At 40.7% G+C, this 20426-nt stretch overlaps 1 protein-coding gene and 1 pseudogene across 1 annotated transcript; one reads left to right on the top strand and one right to left on the bottom strand.

Moving 5' to 3' along the window:
• The first annotated feature begins 258 nt into the window (after positions 1–258).
• On the top strand, positions 259–1275 carry LOC133889980 (photosystem I reaction center subunit IV, chloroplastic-like). The gene is made up of 3 exons (XM_062330408.1): positions 259–623; positions 720–785; positions 989–1275. The coding sequence occupies exons 1-3, from the start codon at positions 357–359 to the stop codon at positions 1091–1093; spliced, it is 438 nt and encodes a 145-aa protein (XP_062186392.1). The 5' UTR covers positions 259–356; the 3' UTR covers positions 1094–1275.
• Positions 1276–1349: 74 nt separating this feature from the next.
• On the bottom strand, positions 1350–17699 carry LOC133889979 (ribosome biogenesis protein BOP1 homolog; annotated as a pseudogene).
• Positions 17700–20426: the final 2727 nt, after the last annotated feature.

The raw sequence follows: 20426 nt of genomic DNA, 5'->3' as shown, positions 1-20426 counted from the left end.
GCATACCATGATGAGTTCCCAAGATGATAGCAAATGTCAGAAAACGAGCATAACTCATACCCCACCAAGATAACCCGAGCAAAATATACACACGATCAAACATGCCACGATCTCCTGGTGGCTGGTGGCACACCCAAGATCGAATCCATGGTAAGGATAAGATATGCCAGGTGGCGGCGCCCCAGTGGGCATAATCGACCCGGGCGCCCGGCGAGCTGGCTTGGGATAATCCGCGCCCATGCAATTTGAGGCCATTACACCCTTGTCTCGTACACCTCACCCTCATACTCTCTCCATCCAAACCACCTCAGCAGAGAGACAGCGAGCGCCACCGGAGGCAGAGCTCGCGCGCGCCAATGGCAAGCACCAACATGGCGTCTGCCACCTCGCGGTTCATGCTGGCCGCGGGCGTGCCCACAGGCGGCAACGGCAGCGGGGGAGTGTGCGGCCGTGTCAGCTTCGTCTCGTCGTCCAACCGGCTGGGCAGGAGGCTCGTGGTCCGGGCCGAGGACGAGGCCGCCCCGGCGGCTGAGCCGACGCCAGCGGCGGAAGGGGAAGGCGCCGTGGCCACCAAGCCCAAGGCCGAAAAGCCGCCGCCGATCGGTCCCAAGAGGGGCACCAAGGTCCGGTTTAGCATGTCGTTTGTGTGCTGATCCTGTTTAGCATTGGATGTAATCAAGTGCTTAATCGCTCTCCGATTCTTGTGGCATGATCGCCAGGTGAAGATCCTGAGGAGAGAGTCCTACTGGTACAACGGAATTGGAAACGTCGTCACAGTCGATCAGGTAACTCACCTTAAAATATAAGCGTAGCACTGTGCAGCACAACAACTATGACCCTTATGGTAATCGTATCCGATTACCGTGTTTTGGTGGCATTAGCTATAAAGTAAAAATGCTATACTCGTATTGGTAGTTCAACATATATTTCAGCTACTTAGAGATTACCACCGAAGGCGATTAAATTGAGCTCTTTAATGTTCGTGCAGGACCCAAACACCCGCTACCCGGTGGTGGTGCGGTTCAGCAAGGTGAACTACGCCGGCGTGTCTACCAACAACTACGCCTTGGACGAGATCCAGGAGGTGAAATGAGGCCAGGCCCGCTCAAAGGTTTCGAGCTCCCGTGTGATTGGCAGCTCGTGAAATGAGGATGTGAAGCTGCTGTGTTAGCATCACAAAATCTTGTGTAATAGTTTAATCTCTATAATCACGTGTATTTGCTCGCTTCACCATGGACTCAATAATCTCTTGTTTAAAATTACTGTATTCTTTCTTGTGATTTTGTACATGCACATAAATTCATCATGCTGGCTCCCAAGGGATCTTGATAGCATAGAACAAATTGGAGTTGTAGCCACAAACATGTGAAGAACGACTGGGGAGTCAGCAAGGCATATCTCAGCCTTGGTTCGAGCTTTGCGAACAGTGTTAAGTGTTACAAGACGATGCTACAAATTGCGGAATATTACAAGCCGCAAAATTACACCGCATCATAGAACGTAACAAAACCAACACTACAGCACCTAATAGCTTCTGGTACAGCTCAAGCCCAAGGCTTCAAAAATTTCAAGTCCTGTCAAACCACTAGAACTACATTTGGGGCATTTCAATGTTCTTTTTTCTATCTTCCTGTTGCCAACTAAAAGTGTTTGGACTCGGAAACACTACAACCTCTCATCTGAATGCTTTTCCTTCAAAAGTAGACGGGAAAATAAGATCCATCAGTCACTTGAAACAAAACTGCTATTGCACTGACGGCTTCAACAGGCATGAACCCTACCTGATTAGCCAGATCGTCCAGGCACCAGCTAGGGACTTCGCACAAGAATAGAGCATTGATCACTGTAATGAAACCCCATCGACAGACATGTCATATGGCCTGGCAAAATCATGGATCATCCTTGCAGGCATACTTAGTCGCAATATAGTCTAATCATGGAGTCAGCACCAGCAGTAAACAACCAAGGTTGTTTCGGATGGAACTTGCAGTCCAAAACACCTGGAAACCCAGGGTAGCACAGCTGACGGTTAATTATTGCCTTGAGAAATCTATAGAGATACATGATGAAGATCTGTAGCAAGCTAAAAATCAAAATCTAATAACATAACTTTTCGAGAGAGAAAAAAAGTAACTTCTTGGTTCTCCTGCCATGAATCATTAAATTTGCACTCACAACAATGCACCTCCACGAATCCAAATACTAAGGCACTCAATTCAGTAATAGATGTAGCTACTTCAATTTAAAATCTAACAAAATAACGTTTTTCAAGATAGCAACATGAAAAATGTCTTATCAAAATCTAGGTAGCAACATGATGGTGATCAAGATACATATCAAAATCTAACAAAACAACTTTTTCAAGAAAAAGAAAAAGAAAGTAAATTCTTGATTGTTCTGCCATGAATAATGCATCTTCATGATCCAAATACTAAGGACACTCGATTCAGTAACTGATGTAGATATTTTAATTTAACAACACTCGATTCTGTAACTGATGTAGATATTTTAATTTAACAACAGTCCAACTAACGCACAATACGCATTTCAACAAAGTTCAGTGACTAACTCTAAGAATTTCCCAATGAAGTTAAGGTAAAAGCATTATCTTGTGTGTTGAAATCCATACGGTTTCTCAAATGCAATCCTACAGTTTCTTAGCTCATTACATAGATCAAAAGAAACAAAATTGCAGAATAAGGGGAAAAAACAAAACAAAGCATAATGCTGAACCTTGAAGCTCGGTTTAATTGCAGTATCTGAACTGCTTGGATGAAAACAAGAAATTACCAATGCATGTGAACACAAATCTAGGCGAGGAAGATGTGTAAGAGTAAAATTATTTAACCAATGACATGCATACCTCTTCCATCTGGACTAGAATGGCCACGAAGAATTTCCAATGGTACAATAAGCGGGTTCTGGTTAAGATCAGAATAGACCATTCCATGAAATACATAGGCTGTACAATCCTCAGAGCATGAGGCAAAAAGAGGGTACTTTCGGTGAAAAGTAACACTGGTAATATCCTTCGAATGGGTCCTGAAATTTTGAAAACAAGTTACTGGTATGTCTCAACGAAAAAAAAACAATACCAATAGAATCAAAGACAACCGTGGCAAACAGACCAGTGGAAATGTTAGATCTTCAATAGATATTACTGTCCTTTGTGATGCAATTAACAAATAAAAGATGATGAGAATTGTAGAAGTGTAAGCAGTAACCACACCAACACCAGGCAACAAAACATATGTCCCATGTTTTACAAATATTGCAATACAGTTATCAAAATATTATGTTGGCAGAAGATATGATCATAAAAAATTAAAGCATGAGCAATCTACAAGACATCTTATTCAAAGGAGGTGGAAGCACATGAAAATCAGCTTTAGAATGCATTTCCATAGTACTTTTTTCATTATTTATCCGGGAAAACAGAGACTTCCTGCATCCACACCAATAGAATGGTTCATTTACCATCTAAAAGAATTTAACTGTGCTTATAATAGTAACCTTGGGAATGCATCCATAGAGATCTTTTTGACAAAATTACTTGCCTTTTCTTCTTTAAATAAAGGGAAAATTTGCTACGGGACACTGAACTTTGCTGGTATTTGCCATTTCACACCGAACTTTTAGTATTTAGCCACAAGACATTACAATTTTGTGGCTCTTTGCCACAGGAAACTATAACCATTAGAACAGTATTTTCTTTGATTTCATGTGAGAGAGTATTGATGAAAAGACCATTTTGCCCTTCGGGTTTGTAATAGCAGTTTGGTTTGGCAGGACCATTTTACAATTTGGTTATTCTGAAAAAAAATTCAAATTCGAGAATTTCGTTTTTCATTTTTTTTCATTCACAAGCGGATTTCAGAATTTCAAATTTTCGAATTTAACTACATACAGAATATCTATACGAAAATTCTGAAATTCGAAAATTTGAAAATTCTCGAATTTCACTACGTACAAAATATCTATACTAAAATTCTGAAATCTGCCAGTGAATGAAAAAATGGATAACGAAATTTGAAATTCTGAAATTTTGAAAATTCTGAAATCCATCGGTGAATGATAAAAATGGAAACGAAATTTGAATTTTTTTCAGAATAACCAAATTGAAAAATGGTCCCACCAAGCCAAAGCTGCTGCTACAAACCCAAAAGGCAAAATGGTCTTTTCATCAACACTCTCTCACATGAAATCTAAGAAAAAATTATTCTAATGGTTATAGTGTCCTGTGGCAAAGAGCCACATATTTGTAATGCCTTGTGGCTAAATACTGAAATTTTGGTGTGACATTAAATAAAAGGGATTGAAGAGAAGAATCATACTTTAGAGTCTTGTATGGCCGCGTAGATAGATCAGTATCAAACCAACATAGTTTACCATCTTTGCTTCCAACAATAACATTATCACCTACAATAAAGAAATGTGAAGTGATCAAAATACTAATATACTCCATATTGAATGTAACCTACAACCAGGTAGATGCGAATTGAAGCAACTCCCTAGAAGATTTAGCTATCGGCAAAATTACTATGGAGCTGATTTGTGACCTACCACCAGGATGGATCGCGATACATGAAATCTCACGGAGACCTGACTCCAGCTTCTTAGCCAACTGTGCCTTTTCGAGATCATAAACCTGAACAAACTTCTTCGTAGCAACAAAGAACATCTTCTGACTTGGGTGGAATGCCGCTGCAACGGGAAGGCCTGGTAGTTTACGGAAAGGATGGTGCGAGTGCTTCTTCGACAGCTGATGCAACAATACAGCTCTTGTATCACGTACAAGGGAATTAAGGTGTACAGTTGGATGGGGAAATTAAAATGATTGGGAACATTGGTATACAATACTCAATATGAGCCCATGCATGTGATTATAACTATGAAACTTAAGAGGGCCCAGACTTCGAAGGAAAAAAGAAAACCAGAATGCACACCTACCCTTAAAAATGAAATAGTCCACCTTAACGGAGCTTTTGTAAACAAATTATCATGACTCTATTAAAATCCTGGATGGAGAAGGAAAGCTGGGACTAGAAAAAATTCCTTTATTCTTATCTTGGTTATTGTCCTGATGCATCATATGGAAATAAAACAAAGCCAATAAGACATGATTCAAAAAAGATATCACTTGGCACAACTGTGGTGAAGTAATCTCCCTTAAAATGCCAGTCTACATTTGACACAGCCTAAACAATAAACAAAAAGTTAGCAAGAAAAAAGAGCTGTCAAGTTCGAAGGGAAATAATATTAAGTAAATATCTGGGTACTAGACCTTATGATGAACCAAGGTGATTCCATCAAGTTTATCATGCTTCACCCACCTTACAGCTGGTTTCTTATCATCTGTGACATAATAATAGTATTTCAGAAGACTGAAAAAGGCAGAAATACACTGGACACACTGATTGGTTGACAAATCAAAACACCAGCATCATCTTGAGAAGTCGATTCATCAATACGGAGGAGCTCTTTTGCCCTCATTTGCACTTCTTCACTCCCCACCTCAGCATTAAGTAGTAGTAGGTCATGGTCCCTGCACCAAATAAAATGAATGATAATACATAAAGCTTACAAAAAGGAAAAGTATGCTTGAGAATAGCAAAGTCTTACACAATAGCAGCAAGAATAGGCATTCCAGGTGAAGGATTCCAGGCAATATGACGGACATCGCTGCCAACATTCCAAACTTTAAGACAGCGACCAGTTTCAACCTCCCAAACACGGATTGTACCATCAGAAGAACCTACAAAACAGGAGTAACTGTAACTAAGACAATTTTCTGAAGCGGAGAATCCTGCTCGTGGCACTAACTCTGTATATGCTGAGCTTAACCGATATTCCATGCTTGCCAAAACATGACCCTCAAGAATAAGGCAGCATTGGCGGTTCTGTGGTTTTCGGAAATCAATTTTGATTTACTACTTTGGATATCATATTAATTAAATTTATCACAAATATATGAATGACACTACGCCACTACATCAAAACAACCATAACCACTTGATCTGATTAAGAACATATCATGACCACAAGTTTTGCTTAACAGGTAAATTATGAGACTTTTAAGTGATGAATATAATATGTTGATGTAATAAATCTTGAAAGTTAACAATTCTAAATTCATTATCATGGACGAGCATAAACAGCATCATATTAGGAACAAAAAAGATGGTGCGTGTACAACATCAGGGTTCTTTGTGCATTAGTTAATATTAGGCAATGTGAGTATTAGGACGTTCTGTGCGTCAATATTCAGGTAAATACAGAAAATAAATATCAACAGTACATACCAGATGCAATCCACTGCCCTGTTATTTCAACTGAAAGAGATTTCACAGGACCACTATGGCCCTTGAACTCAAGGTAACAAGTTTTTGGGTATGGCCTCAAATCCTTTTTACTTGGTAACTTGGGCTTGAGTGACTCAGGATCGATATTTATCTGTGGAATTATCAAATAATTGGCACAGATTAGAGACACATTTTCTTTCAAAACAGTGTGGAACACTAATAACATGAGGGCTTCACTTACATGCTTCTTGCGGGTTCTAGGGCATAGATAAAGATCTAAACACCGGTCAAAACCTTCCCTCAAAGCCTTCTCATAAGCAGGTACACTTCGAAGAGACTCAAATCTGGTGAAGTACACAACTCAATAGTTAAATTACTTTAGACCATACATAAGACATTGGATAATGAAAAAGAAGAATGATAGGTATAATACCATCTTGGAATAAACTTCGGATGATCCTCTTCATACATAAGCTGGTACGAATCTATTTCCTCTTGTGTGGGAATATATTCAACAGAAGGATTATAGGACTCTTCATGACCTGAATACACCATTTAGAATAATAGCAATTTACACAGGTATATTCAGTGAAAACCTGTTCCAAAAATTCTTGAAAGAGTATTATAGAAGAATGACTAATTCTGAAAAGGAGGAATGATAAACTACCTGGTAAATTTGGTTTAGGAGCGGGAATGTAGCTCAAGCCTTGTCGCTTATTGTCTGCTGTATCAGATTCATCTCCCCACAAGAGATAATAATTAGGCTCCTCCTTTGGCTTGTCAAACTTTATCCATCCATTACGAATGGCTCTTACAAGTTTAACAACCTGCCACCAGAACAATTACAAGTTAAAATGAGTGGTGATGCAAATAACTTAACATGCAGTGCAATTACAAAGCAGTTTAAGAAAGAAGATCCAAAACAAGGCCTGTGGTTACTGACACTATTATGCCGACATCCATAACACAAGATTTTATCCTATTCAAACAAAAAAGAAGCTACACAATGGAATAGTAAGTTATATAACTTCACGAATTTACAATGTTTAGTGAATGCATAATTCAGACAGTCACAACACTATCACTGTGACTTCCTGAATACTGTATTTTCAAAGTTGCTAGGCACTAGGCAGGCGGGTGGGTGGGTGTGTTATGTGACGCAGAACTGTTCCCGTGAACGGTACTGTGTGGTAGTGTAGCAACAGTCACAAAAATTAGTTTAGGTTTAGCTCTAAATAAGTTATTTCCTATCTTTAAGATTAGAAGATAAGATTTGACTAGATTTGTTCTCAGTTAGAGATAAGATTAGATTTGATTTGTTAGGGGCGACTCCAATATAAAGGAAGTCAAGGCATCTATTCCAATTAAGCAATAAGCAATCAGACAATCTAGATCCCTTCTTCCGAGTCATCTCTCTCATCAATAGTCTATTCTCTTAGTCCTAGCAGCCACCGCCACCCGGCCAGCCTCCTGGCGGTGTTATGATCCGAGGATCATTACAGGCTGAAACCTAGTGTCTTCAATGCGACAGGAAGGGGCTTCGGCACATGTGACTATTTTGATTGTTTTTTCATGTAACCGCAAGATTATAGTTGACTTGGACCGCCTAAGTGGGTGACTGCTAAGACACACGGATTACCCCATAATCAGTGCACAGGACACCGCAAGCACCTAGCTGCCTTATTTTTTAAGGGCTAGGTGCCAATTTTTGAAATACTGTGCTTACAACATTCAATAAAGTAGTACACTTAAATTAAAAAGGATTTAAGAACAAAGATAGCCAACCATAATCAAACATAGAGTTGAATATTTCACTCCCACATATTCATTAGATCATTGATATAGAACACTCGTCAATGGTATCAATTATTTTTATGAATTTAGATATTAGAAATCTGGAAAGAACTTAGAAGCATGACACTCATGATCCAGGCAGTCAGGTATGTCTTGAAAGAAAACTGAAGATGAAAATGAGCTAATATAACAGGAGATAGAGATGAAACAGAGGCTATACCTTCTTCTGCTCCCACTTTGAGGGCACAAATCGCCTCTTTGGCTCAGGGGCACTAGAAAGTGGATGACCTTTATCCTCATATTCAAACCAATCAACATAATCCTAAAATAAAATTTTAATCAGCGTGCTGCATCAATGCATTGTAAAACAAATGGAGAAACAAAAAGAAATCATTGAATTGTAAAAGAGCAATCCTGCACTAATCTGGATAATATCCATTGATACAATGCATAATAAATTCAAAATAGTATGTAAACTAGTCATATATCAGAGAAATAAGTTACCACACAGGCCATATGTCAGCAAAGGATAAGTTTATATATTTGTATCTAACTAATGACATAATGAATTCTCACCAAAAAAATTTAATAAAAAGCACACATGCATACATATCCACGAAGATAATATTAGGCATAGGGATGATATTTAAACTTAGTACATGGAGTAAATGCATTCTAGATAAGGATTGTAATACATACTGGATATGGATCAACATTGGTGTGTGGAGACTTCCCCTTCAACAATCTACTAATTATCTTAGCCTCTTCCTTTGTAATCTGCACCTCCTCGTCATTATATTCATCATAGATCTTTCTCCTATACTCGGCGACAAATGAAAATGATGAGACATTATATTAAATTAGCAATAAAAATGAAACCAAATGCAAACAATCAAATGGTACAAGGTCCAAGGATAAAGAAGTGGTACAAGGTAAACAAACAAATGCATCTGCTAAATGGCACAGATAATCCGAAAATTGGATATTTAAATAATGATGGTTTTCCAGAACTTCTCCGACCATGTTATGAGATTAGAAGCCCAGAGGTCTACAACCTGGAGCATTGAATTAAAATGATTGTCATTAACTTGTTTGCTGCATGTTCTGTAGGAAGATTTTAAAGAAAACACAGAAATGTCATGCAGCAAGATTGAATCAAAATGATTTAAAAAACCTTTTCACTCCACGTTCAGCTGTAACATTTAGAAATGTACAAAAATGTCATGCAGCTAGGACTTCTTGATAGCAATTCAAAGCCCAAATTTTGAAACCAGGAAAAAATTAGGAATTTAAGGTTGGGTACTTAAGTCTTGATAACCAGAAATATGATCAAATACGACCAATAAACCAGAAGATGCCAAAAAAGAATATATTTACTATGGTGTCTCCTCTCTTCTCTGGCTCTAGCGACCGTAATGGAGATCTTCCGTGATTCCTCCCATGGGAGGCCTCTCGGACCTGGAATTCCGTCCAGGGCTTGATTTTGAGAATAAGGTTCTCTCCAGGTTTGGTACACTAGTCTCCTCCCTCTCGTCAAGTGAGTTTTACTTGGTGGCCTCTTTTGATCATTCGACTATGAAAATCAATGTTGATTCAGTTGGCCCAATCGGTCTTGGGTGGCACGGCTGTGGATTTTCGTGTTGTTCACCTAAAGGATTGGTGCTTTCGGTTTTCAGTTTTTTCCAAGGCAACCAGTTTTCTGATTTATGGCCTTAAGAATTTCAAGAGTCATTTATTCTCTCTGCATTTTGCTCTCTGGGGCAATAGGGGTCCAAACTCTCAGAGACAATATACCACCTGGTGTGATCAACAAGATTGTGAGTGGACTTTGGTTTCCAACAAAAAGAAATCTCATGTTGATGCTCGTGCTAGTAAGCCAAGGAATTATGATGTTATTGCTCATAAGCCAAGGATTGATCCTGGTTCTCGATCAGTTTTTAAGCGGCTTTCTTATCCAAATGATTACTTCCTAAAATATGTTGATCAGTACCCCACACAGAAATCTGTTTTTAAAAGGCTTACATATCCGGATGATTAGAATTATATGGGTTAATACCCCATGTAGAAATCTAATGAGCAATGTGTTCTTGATAGAATTCAGCCATCTGTGGTGCAGCCTGCTTGCAATCATATTCCTCGATCTGTTGTTCTTGGTGCAGATCCGTTTCTTCAGCAACAAGGTTGTTCAAATTTTGCAAAGACTAGTTTGAATTCTGAAAACAAATATTTGGGAATAGATTGGCTATTAATGGCAATTTTCAAAAAAATTCTCACCAGTGCTTTAATTGCCTTGCATGGGGCCATATTGCCAGATTTTGTGGGAATCAGGTGCGATGTCGTAGCTGTTTTGTGTATGGCCATATCTCCTACCGTTGTAGGGTGTGAAACATTAAAAGACAAGTTTATCGTGCAAAAGGAAGGCCTTCCGATCAAGCTGTTAACCCTAATGGCCCATCTTCGGCCTCTCATGGCCCAACCCTGTCTCCTACTTTAGAGGTGGCTGCCCCGGCTAGCTCCTATCCTTCACCTTCCGCAAAAACCCCACCTCCACCGTCTCCAATCTCGGCAGCATCGATTGCGGCTGCAATCGAGGCCTTTGAAGCCATGGCGAACAACGAGGTCGACCCGGAGCCGCTCGTGCCACGCGGTTTCAGGCTATCAGAGCACACGTTGGAAGAGACACGGTTATCTTGCTGAAAACTTCTGCTAGGATGCAGCACAGCGTTGTTGTTGCAATTGGGGATGAACCTTATGCTAGGTGTTGGTCGATCGCTTGATTTGTCCTTCATGATGAAGGCATTGTTGATCCTATAGATGAGGACCCCCTGCCTCCCAATGGTAGAACTCCCCACCCACCACCTCCACCACCTACCTGCTCATTGGATGGCCAATTATCACTTCCAGCCACACTTTGAGGGGTTGATTCTTCTGGTGCTGGTCGTCATGGTTATCAGCACTCTCCTACAGGGTCCTTTCAAGTTGCTCAGCCTCCAATGGCCAAAGATGTATCGGTTGCTCATGGGGTTCAGGATGTGGTTGCCCCTCCCCAATTGTTCCCACTAGTCGTCACTGCAGCTACTGCTCAAAACAGTGAGGTATTTGCTGAGTTTTTGATGCACAGCCCGTATGATGATGTTGCTTTTCAAGGCTTTTTCTCCTGTCTGGCTTTAGTTACCTTGGGCTTGTCTCAGTCAGTCGGCAGATCTGAATGTTGGTCTACAATTTGGCTCGATATGTCTCTATAATGTGACCAAGTGACTCCTCCTGGAGCAGTAAGTTTTGAGGGGCTACCTGAGCTAAATGATGACTCACCTCTGGTGGCTGCTAATCAAGTTGTTGATCAGGGCACTGTTGATGAGCCTGCAACTAACGATGAAGATGTAGTAGAGATTGGTATGCCTACAGACTTCCCCAAGTGTCGTCGTCGACGTGTGGTACCCATGGACACTTCCCTTCACAGGCGTAGGAGAGGGTTGGAGGCCACCAACAAGGGCTTCATGCACGATGCTTCTGCAAGTGCATCTTCCTCCAAGGCTGCCACTCCATCCAAGGGCAAAGGAAAGATTCAAGTGATTCACTCCAAGGCCATAATGGTTGCTGCACGGCCACTTGATGTTGCTTATGGTGATGCACCTGAACCCGCTAATGTATGTGGCAGCTCCAGTTGATGCTAATGCACCTCAACCACCAGCTCTGATGGTGGAAAACATCCAAGCCATTGGTGGAAAGTTCTGTAAGATGCATCCTAAGGATGTGTCAGCCAAGTAACTTAATGGTAGTGACGATGATAGTGTCTCTGAATAAGTGTAATAATCCAGGTTGTAGCCTGGTCCCAGACCATGGGAGTCATCTTTTGGTTAGCAAGTCTAAAACAATGTCTTGGTTGTTTTGGGTTAGTATGTCAATCGTCTAGAGTCAATCTTATCAGTTAGTGGTGGAATCTCTTAATTCTTTTAGCTTGAACATCATGGTACTCCTTTTGGGGCTTGACCTGGTTGTGGTTAATGACTATCTGTTGGTTGCCTATCTACTGTTTTTAGTTCATAATGTTTACATTTTGCCTCTGCATCATGTGGCTTTGCCTGGGCAGTTCCCTTGGATTTTGATCCCTAGGTCTGACACTCTTTTGAATTAGTTAAATCATGAATATCTCCAATAGAAATTGGAATATGTTGTCATGGAATGTAACAGGACTCCACGCCTCTCGCAAGTGGAATGATATCAGAGATAAGATTGATTCTAGTGCTACCTCTGTGTTTTGTCTCCAAGAAAAAAAAAGATCACATATTGACCAATCTTTTCTGCACAACTTCAATCCACGTTAGATATAATCAGTTTGTTTTCTCCCCAGCTAATGGTACTTATGGTGGTTTGCTCACTGCCTGGAATGGTAATCTTTTCACTAGTACAGTAGTGCAATCACATCGTTTTGCCTTGACTGTGTGGCTTATTTCTATGCATTCTAGACAAAACTGGTACATCACCAATGTATATGGTCCTTGTACCCCTACAGATAGAGCTGAGTTCACAAACTGGTTGTACAACTTTGATGCCTCTCTTCATGATTTATAGTTAGTAGTGAGTGATTTTAATCTGATGAGAAGTCCAACAAACATAAATCGGCCAGGTGTTAACTCACAAAATATGATGCTTTTCAATGACATCATACATTATCTGGATCTAGTGGAAGTTCTTTGAAAGGTAGAGCTTTTACTTGGAGTAATATGCAGGATAACGCCCTTCTAGAAAAGATTGATTGGGTTTTCACATGCTCAAATTGGACCTTGACTTCTCCAAATACTTTAGTGCTCCCTCTGGCTAGATTGACATCTGATCGTATTACTCATTTGGTTCAAGTTGAGACTGCAATCCCAAGATCCAATGTTTTCGCTTCAAAAACTTTTGGACCAATTTTGATAGTTTGCCAACTGTGGAACTTTACCGGTCTTTGCACTGCTTCAAAGAAAATATAGCATGTCCCATCTCCTCAAAGTTCAAAACTCTTCGCAAAGGACTGAAATCTTGGAGCCGTTAATTATCTCAATTGAATAAACTTATAAATAATTACAGCTGGGTGTGAGCTATGTTGGATGGGCTGGAAGATCAGAGACCTCTTGTAGGTATTGGAAGAAATTTCAAAAACAGGTTAAAAGAGCATTTACTTAATTTGATTGAAGCAAAGAGAATATACTGGAGGCAGAGGGCCAGAATTAGGTGGGTTCGTTTTGGGGATGAGAACACCAAACTCTATCAAGCCATTGGTATACAGAATTTTAGATGCAACTATATTACATATATACATCATCATGATGGTACCATTGCTTCTAATCATGCACAAGGCGGCTTTACTTTGGACTTCATATAAAGATAGGTTTGGTCGGTCTAAATGTCCAGCCATGCTCTTTGATCTTGCATCTTTGATACAGCCCACTGCCTTGCCTGAGATGGATGCCATCTTCACCAAAGAAAACATTGATACCCTCAGATAAAGCACCTGGACCAGATGGGTTTAATGGACATTTTATTAAGAAATGCTAGAACAATATATGTCAGGATTTCTATAAGCTGTGCGCTGATTTTCAAGATGATCACTTAAACTTGCAGCGCATCAATGGTTCTTTTATCACCTTAGTGCCAAAAATCTCCTCTCCACAAATTGTCAATGATTATAGGCCTATTTCCCTGCTGAATGGTTCTCTTAAAATCATTACAAAAATTTTGGCAAATCATTTGCAATTGGTAATCATGAATTTGATATATGAAAATCAATATGGCTTTATCAAACACAGAACAATCAAAGATTGTCTATCCTGGGCTTTTCAATATTTGTACATGTGCCACAAATCAAAAAGAGAATTGTGATTCTAAAGCTTGACTTTGAGAAAGCTTTTGACAATGTGGAGCATCATGTTATCCTTAGAATGTTGGAGAGAAGGTTTTTCTGCTAAATGGTTGACATGGATCAAAGAAATCCTCTCTTTTGGCACATCACAAGTTCTGCTCAATGGTGTTCCGGGGAAGGCCATTCATTATCAAAGAGGTGTTCGGTAGGAGGATCCTTTATCCCCACTCCTTTTTGTCATGGCAGCGGATCCGCTACAATCGTTAATTAATGATGCCGACCACAAGGGGGTGTTATCACTGCCGTTGGAATCTTCTTAGGGGCAAGCCTTCCCTATTGTGCAATCAATACGCAAACGACGCCCTAGTCGTCATGCCAGCTGATGCTAAGCAACTTTCTTCTTGAAATGTTTGCTTAATACTTTTACGCCTCCACCGGTCTTAAAGTCAACTTTCATAAATCTTTTTTGGTTCCCATTAACCTCTCTGATGAAAAAGCTCAGCACCTGTCTGCTACTTTGGGTTGTGAAGCAGCTGCCATGCCCTTTACCTATTTGGGTTTACCCCTTGGCACTACTAGGCCTTCAGTGGATGAATTCATGCCTTTGTTAAATAGGATTAAAAGAAGACTTTTGGGTATAATCCTGCATGCTACATATGGTGGAAGGTTGTTACTCACAAACTCTATGCTTTCGGCTCTACCACCGTATCATATGTGTGCCATCAAGCTTCCAGCAACAGTCATTACATAAAGTACAGAAAACATTGTTTGTGGAGGGGTTCAGATATTAATAAGAAAAATAATTGTCTTGCCGCTTGGAAGAAAGTTTGTCGTCCCAAGAAACAAGGAGGCCTAGGTGTTATCTCCATTGCAGCCCAAAATAAAGCTTTGCTCCTCAAACATTTACATAAGTTCTATAATAAACATGAAGTGTCATGGGTAAGTTTAATTTGGCAAGCACATTCCTCTGGTTCTCAGGCGCCGCAAGCAATGAGGCCAAGAGGATCGTTCTTGTGGCGAGACCTGTGCAAGTTTTTTATTTATTTCGAGGTTTTGCTTCTTGTCAAGTGGGAAGGGGTGACACAATCATGTTCTGGAAAGATACATGGGATCTAGGATCTAAGATATGTTGGCGGTTCACCCTTTTTTGTCAATATGGCCTGACTATAACAGGCTTTTTCAGTTGCCCCTCTTCATTCCTGCTTCTCAACAACTAACAAGCTTGGCCACATGATTCAGATTTGAAGGATTGTTGGAAATATATATGGGGCACGGGGGATTTCTCTTCACAAAGAATGTATAATCTTATCATTGGTGAGATCACTGCGCCACCCCATTTTCATTGGATTTGGAAGAGTTGTTGCCAAAGTAAACATAAGATCTTCATCTGGTTGCTACTTAATGATCGATTAAAAACTAGAAATCTTCTTCGGAGGAAGAATTTCCAGCTCCCTTCAGTGCTTTGCGTTCTCTGTCAAAGTGGTGCTGAAGAGACAATGAAACACCTTTTCGTCGACTGTTCTTTCTAACAAATGTGCTAGTTATCTTTACAAATCTCATGGGATCTCACACTACCTTTTGTTGAGATGCTGAAAGAACAAAGACATAACTTCTCATACCATTGCTTTATGGAGGTCATTATCATTGCGCATGGACAATCTGGACACATAGGCACAACATTATCTTTAATGGAGGCATTCTTTCCTTCCCTAGGTGGAAACAGGAGTTCAGGGCAGTTTTCTCTTTGGTTATCCATAGAGCTAAACCGTCCTTGAAATTAATTCTAAATAATTGGATGAGTAGTCTGTAATTAGTTTTTTCCTTTCGTAAATTCTTTACCCTTCTGCTTGAACATAAACTCTTTTTTAATAGAAAATTATAGTAGGGGCCTCCCCTCCTGTTTGGTTCAAAAAAAAATAAACCAGAAGAGTAGAGACACAAAGTATGACTAGGATGAGCTTACAAACATGATCAACCTGGAGATGCTATGCTTCAACTATCAAGAATTTATATGCTACTACGCTGCACTTCATAAAGTCTCTGTGGGTCTAATCCCACCACAACATTTAGGTAACATAAATCACAAATGGGTTGGGGTGTGGACAAGGATTAGCACCGAAAAAATCATGCAGACCACCGTAGGCTACGACAATAATTCAAAGAATAGAACCTATGATAGATGTCACCATGTCAACCAAACACAGTTGAAATTTGCACAAGCTATTATCCCAACACTCACGATTAGTTCCTTGAACCTAGTTGTGGCTATATACTAAAAGAGTACTCTTTGATGTAGGAAATCTCATGTATAACCATGGCCACAGTAATATCTCCAATTAGCTCATTCAGCGCAATACAGATGTTTTAACTTTGCAGTGTCTCCACTCTGCAGTCTCCAAAAACATACTTTGGCCAGAAATTCTTAACCATAACATGTTTAAAAAACTACAAAGGAGAAATTATCTCAGCAACACTCCAAAGATGTGTAAATTGGAAAAGAAAAAACCAATGTGAGCGCGATATGTACCAGGGCAACTTGTTTGCGAGAAACCAATGCTACTTTCCAGCTTGCGAAATTTCAGTAGTGCAACCAACAACCGAGCAAATCACCTCAATAGCAAACTGTAGCAAACTAGCAATATAATAGTGTTTTGGATGACTAGTATACTTGTGTCATTTTTATGTGACCAACCTCAAAACTTAATCATCCAATAATAGTCAAAGAAAGGTGACCGGGTGAGTAAAACAAACCACAGGAACATCTAGTTTCAGGCTGGATGTTTCTCTTTCCCTTATAAGCTGTCACATTATTTGTAAACCAGTGATCCAAGCTTTGTAAACAATTATGAACCTCCACTACCCAATTAGCAGGAAGGGCAACATACACATCTACTACTACCAAATGCACATTATTAATCAAGAAAGACAACCTAGATAGGAAAAGGAACCATTACCACTACAGGTAAGATAGAATATCTACTTCGTAAGACTTAAAACAAAAGTTATGGTGCATATAGATTATCAACCCAATCATAATTTCCTCGCAGAAAGCATAACCAAAACTCCAGCCTTACCAATTCTTGGCATCATCCGCATTCCTGAGGTAGGCCTCGATGCGGCCCTCCCTGTCACGCTTCTTGATCTTCCTCCCGGAGATGTCATACCCGATGTGCTCCTCGTTCGTGTACCACTCCAGTGGCACGTCTCCCACCGTGTTCCTCGGCGCCACCTGCTGACAACCGTAGCGATTAACTCACTTGAGTATGAAATACTGAAAAAAACAGTACGGAGGCACGAAATAGTCCATAAAATAGCAACTTAAGCAACTTAAATAATAGGAAAGAAATGAATGCTTCCCTCACCTCATCCTCCGACGAGTCGCTCTCTTCTGCGGCCTCCTCGCCCTCGTCGGACTCGGCGTCGGAGCCCTCGCTGTTGTCCTCGAACGACAGCGACCCCTGCAGCCCGAGCAACCACGCAACAAAACGCCTCAGAACTTGCTCATAAATAGAACCCCGAGAAAATGGGGGGGCGGGGGGAGTAGAAACAAAATCTTCCACCACGTCGTCGTCCTCGGACCAGACGCCGTCGCTCCACGGCGAGTCGTCGGCGGAGAGGTCGTCGCGCTCGTGCTCCCCGTCGCTGTAGCCCATTTCCGGCGCCGGAAGCCTTCGCGTGCTGCGGCCGCCGGGCGGAGGTGGAGGACGCTGTGAGCTAGGGTTTTAGGAGGGGATTCGCGACGCGCGGCTGACCGTATGGATGGATGGGCGGCCGGGAGGATGAGGACCGTCGGATCGGTAGAGCGTGGATGGGCCCACTCGCGAGGCGCTTGGGGACGAGTTTTTTATTTTTATATTTTTTCTATTAAATATTTAAATAAATAAACTCTTGATGATAAGATTTGCAGAAATAATCGTCTACCACCCTCTGAAAAGGCTCACGGTGGCACTGCCATCCTTTATTGCCCTCTCAAAGAGCAGGTGAGGCCTACCCAGCGCCCGCGTCCTAACGAGGGCGGTTAGCCCCCGCCCGCCCTCTTCTCCTCTCCACCTAGAGAGCGGTTAGCCCCGTCCGCCCTCCTCTCCTCTTCACTCCTGTATAAAAGCTAAAATTTAGGAAAAATACTCATTTTAATTTGTAAAAAAAAAGAAAGAAAGAGGAGAGGAGAGGAGAGGAGGAAGAGGAGAGGAGAGAAGAGGAAAGGAGACAGCGCGGCGAAGCTCTATTGTTTTTATATGCGGATTTCGGATCTCGTTTTCTAGTAATTTTTTATACTTATGTTTGTATTAGTAATTAAAGTACTACTAGATCTAGGGTTTAGCGGTATAACAATGGTTATATTAGATATGACCAGGGTTTAGAAATGTAGGATATGCTGTATTTAGTAGTATATTATAAATATTAATTACGACATGGTAGGATAGCCATTAGATGAATAGTAGTATTTAGAGTACGGTAGTTTTGAATATCTAGATTTTACAGAATAATGATGTAAGTAGTAATTATAGTTAATTAGAAACTCTATTAAATAGACGAAGGGTTAATTAGTTTAATTTGTTTAGTTTGCTTAGGGGAAATATTAAATAAATCTATTGTTAGATGATCGTTGATGTCAGTAATTTGTTAGATTTTCGATAATTAGAATATAGTTTTTCGGTATTAACATTGGATATATTTTTGGATGTTTCCAAGGATGTCAGATAAATTATATTTTCAGATATATTATAGTGAAAGTCAAATTAGTTATGATCCTAACGGTGTAGATCTCTCTAGGTTTCAGCATGTCGTTAAGGGACTTAGTAGAGTCAATAAGAGGATCATAGCAGGCGTGTGCAAGTGGCCGATGCATTATTTTCAACTAGATCCCTAGTAACATGAGCTTAAGCTAAGAGCTGGGCTAAGCTGGGCTAATCAGGGGTACTTTGGGGAGCTCGTCCCAATCAATGCGACATCTACTTGGAGACAGTATGCAGATATATCATGTAACCATATTTTCCCTCTTGTGTTGTTAGCTGAGGCATACCAGAAGGATCCAACAGAGATAAACTCTGCGGAAGCAGTAGTGGGAACAAGTTAGACAGTGGTAGATGAAGCAGACCCAGTAAATATCGGGGACGAGCAAGATGTTGAGGATGTGCGTGAGATGCAACCGAGGGATGTAGTCGATGAGGGGAGCACATCCCTAGCATAATTAAAAACATGAAGATGAAGGATCAAGAGCTGAAGGAAACCATTGCCGATGAGGATTCATCCGACGAGGAGGGAAATACCCCTATTCATGCGGAGTGGAGGAATCAAGAATTTTCAAAGCTAGTGGTCAGTGATGCTCATCGGACACTGTGGGAATATCATGAGAACAATGTATTCTAGATTGTCATGTATCCTAGTAAGAAGGCTGTTATTGATGCAGTTAAATTCTAGTCGCTGTCTCTTTGTAGGCAGTTCAAGATTGTGAAGTCGAGTAAAAGGGAGTACTACGTCAAGTGTTTGGTGCTTGATTGTCTTGGCAGTTGCATGCATTCAGGGGGAAGTGGGTTGACTACTAGGAGTGCTCAATAGTCAAGGAGCGTAATTGTCACATTGAGAAAATAGAGTTCTCCTATCAGAACCTGTCATCTATTTTTGTTGCCAATGTTATATATGAGGAGATTGTGGATAACCTGAAGTATGAGCCATGATCAATAATCCATGTATTGAGGAAAGGTTCCAGTACACACTAAACTACGCCAAGGTATGGAGGAAGAAACAGAAGGCTATTGAGACGAGGTTTGGGACATACGAAGATTCATATGACAATCTACTGCATCAATTAGCCACAATATGTGCAAGAAACCCTAGAAGTTACTATGACATCAAGCATTACCCCTCGACTGATGTGAAGTATAGATGGAAGCGAGTATTGCAGCGTGCTTTCTTTGCATTTACGGCAACCATCAAAGCACTTAGGCATTGTCGACTCATCATTTTCTTGGACAGGACGTTCCTCACTGGGAAGTATAAAGGATGGATATTGTCTGCAATTGGGACGTATGTAGGCCACGTCCATAGGTAACTAAAATCAAATAAATAATCCATATCATTTGTCTCATTATTAGTTTATTTAACGTGGTTGACTTGCAGGTATACACGAAAGGGACAGTCGGATGGCAACCTCTGGGCAGATCGCTTGGCGCCGTACGTCTCAGCGTGGTCCCATGCCCTTGAGGATGTCGTCAAGGAGGCTCGTCCGCTCGCCGAGCCGAGCTTCAAGGAATACCTGCGGTGGTACGTCCCGCATACAAGTACACAGGTCACCTACACCCCAAAGACTATCCGGCACCACATCGCGTCGACTACGGAGGCCTACCCAGGCCATTGGGTGAGGACGTTGCATTAGCTGTATGTGTAATTAACATCTCATTTATTTATTATATAATCCCATAAGAACAACTATAAACTGAAATTCTCATTTCTTGTTTGTTTCAACAGGTCGTTATCATTTATAATAT

This window comes from Phragmites australis, chromosome 14, assembly GCF_958298935.1.
Source record: "Phragmites australis chromosome 14, lpPhrAust1.1, whole genome shotgun sequence".
Taxonomy (NCBI): Eukaryota; Viridiplantae; Streptophyta; class Magnoliopsida; order Poales; family Poaceae; genus Phragmites; species Phragmites australis.
The sequence above is the reverse complement of the archived record's forward strand: the minus strand, read 5'-3'. Positions and strand labels throughout refer to the sequence as shown.

Coding starts and splice junctions, on each gene's coding strand:
- LOC133889980 (XM_062330408.1), top strand. CDS start 357: ATGGCAAGCACCAACATGGCGTCTGCCACCTCGCGGTTCATGCTGGCC. Junction 624..719: donor GTCCCAAGAGGGGCACCAAG/GTCCGGTTTAGC, acceptor CATGATCGCCAG/GTGAAGATCCTGAGGAGAGA. Junction 786..988: donor ACGTCGTCACAGTCGATCAG/GTAACTCACCTT, acceptor ATGTTCGTGCAG/GACCCAAACACCCGCTACCC.